The 2101-nt window shown below is 30.8% G+C and overlaps 1 protein-coding gene across 1 annotated transcript; it reads left to right on the forward strand.

Moving 5' to 3' along the window:
* Positions 1–933: 933 nt before the first annotated feature.
* Positions 934–2093, forward strand: LOC112464698 (putative fatty acyl-CoA reductase CG8306). Its single transcript, XM_025031840.1, has 2 exons — positions 934–1490; positions 1988–2093. Exons 1-2 carry the CDS (start codon positions 1324–1326, stop codon positions 2091–2093), a joined length of 273 nt encoding a protein of 90 aa, XP_024887608.1. The 5' UTR covers positions 934–1323.
* Positions 2094–2101: the final 8 nt, after the last annotated feature.

Below are 2101 nucleotides of genomic sequence, written 5' to 3' on the forward strand. Positions count from 1 at the left end.
CCGGTTATTGCGATAAATATTACGGTCGAATTGGTACGACGCCTTTCACGGAATGAGGGAGGTTCCGAGGTTTGAATCCTGGCTGAGGTAATATTTTTCGCAATAAATTCTTTACAGTTTATTAAAATAATTAAATTGCGTCGATTTAATTCCGGGGAGGAAAGGGTATTAATGTTCCAACGATAGCTGTGTTCCAAGTCCAACAAATAATCGGCGCGTAGTTTATTAAGTTGGGATATATGATGTATATAATGTATATTATATACATATTGTAATTTGTTACTTCTGTAACTATTAATTTCTTTACTTGCGCACCACGTATCGCGCCTGACTCATATAGCTGTTTATTAATTTGTTGTTATATATTTTTTGTTTGTAAATGTAAAATTTATTAATATATGTTTTTGTACAAAAAAGATATTGTGAAGAAAAAAATCTGTTTGCCAGATTGGATACAAGTTCATTACAAGTACATCTTATTGAATAAGTTTTTGTTACAAATTATTATATATCATATTTTTATAAGATATAAATAAAATTGTACTTTTTGTAAAATGTGCGCAATTTGACAAAACAATGCTTATGCACTTATTATATATTTGAAATTTATTTAACCTTTTGCAATTTTATTTTTTAAAGTACGTTTTATATATGTTGATTATTGAAGAAAATTTTATTATACATTGGAACAGTTAAATGATATTAATGAAAGCATCTCATATAAAATGTAATAACCCCTTTTAATTATTTGAATAAATTTCTCAGTTAAATGATTCAATGTAAAATATATGTACCTATATAATGCATGTATACACGTGTGTTCAGATAAAGTTTCTTCGTTTAGTCATTGGAATCATTAAAATACGACAGTCAGCGTCATTTTCTTGGTGCCTTTTTCTTAAACAATTATCTCCTCCTCCTCCTGTGTCAGATACGTACCCATATTCAATGTTAATAGAATGTCCCCCTTCTACATGTTTCTTGCTCACATTTATCCTTGCGCGCATTTCCTTATCTCAGTCGTGGTATGGTTGTAGTCCCGTTTACCACGAGCACCTACCGTATCCCGAGTTATAAAGAACCTGTTAACTTTCGTCAGTTCTTACGCGTTTTGACGAGGAAAATTCTGTGATAACTATTCCTTGCGCGGTGAAAAAAAGAACTAGTTGACAGAAAAGTTGAGTAATTAACCGGTTTACCTGCAACGGCGATCGAATATCGCAACATTGATCGGAAACTGTGAATTTTTATTTGTTCATTTGCAAGTGAAGAAATTAGATAAATTGAAAAATATTTCCCACTGTGCTTAGAAACGTCAGTAAGATGACGCGACGAAACAAAGACTACCTTGAAGATATGTTAAACATGTCGGATCTCCCAGACACTAATGACTGCCAAAGCGAAATCCCTGAATTCTTTGCGGGATGCAACGTCTTAATAACCGGTGGATCCGGTTTTCTCGGCCTTCTTTTAATAGAGAAGTTGTTACGGTAAAAAGATATTTTAACATAAAAAACTGTATAAAAAACCGGATGCAAATAGCTTATTAAAATGCATTAATATGATATAAACTGATTTTTAACGTGAGCACGGAAAAAAAAGATTAGTTACCATAGCTAAAATAGTCATAATATATGGATAACTAACATTTTTTGCAACGAGAGTAACATTTTTTGCAGCGAGAACAAAAGGTTTTGCTACTATTACTAAACTAATAGCTCTCGCTGCAAAAAATATAGCTCTTGCTGCAAAAAATATTAGTTATCCATATTTTGCGACTAAATTTAGCTAAATTTTTTTCCGTGAGGCATTTTAGTTTGTTCACTTTATTACAAATAATATATTATTAGAATCACAAATTTCGTATAAAACGTAGTTCAATTTTTATCAGTTTAAATAGTGATAGAAATTGATCGTTTTTAATAGATTGTATTATATATGACATATTGTATATGTTGCAAATTTGACTAAAAAATAACATTTTTAGATGTTGTCCGGATATAGGAAAGCTGTACGTATTCATGAGAGCGAAAAAAGAAAAATCACCTGAACAAAGGATCAAAGAGCATTTTGATAACCCTGTTAGTATATAATATAAATA

Source organism: Temnothorax curvispinosus, unplaced genomic scaffold (assembly GCF_003070985.1).
Source record: "Temnothorax curvispinosus isolate PA1 unplaced genomic scaffold, ASM307098v1 QBEX01014464.1, whole genome shotgun sequence".
NCBI classification, from domain to species: domain Eukaryota; kingdom Metazoa; phylum Arthropoda; class Insecta; order Hymenoptera; family Formicidae; genus Temnothorax; species Temnothorax curvispinosus.

What these genes read in the sequence shown, in the direction of transcription:
- LOC112464698 (XM_025031840.1), top strand. Translation starts at nt 1,324, where the DNA reads ATGACGCGACGAAACAAAGACTACCTTGAAGATATGTTAAACATGTCG. An exon ending in TTAATAGAGAAGTTGTTACG is followed by an intron (nt 1,491 to 1,987) that starts GTAAAAAGATAT and finishes TAACATTTTTAG; the next exon opens with ATGTTGTCCGGATATAGGAA.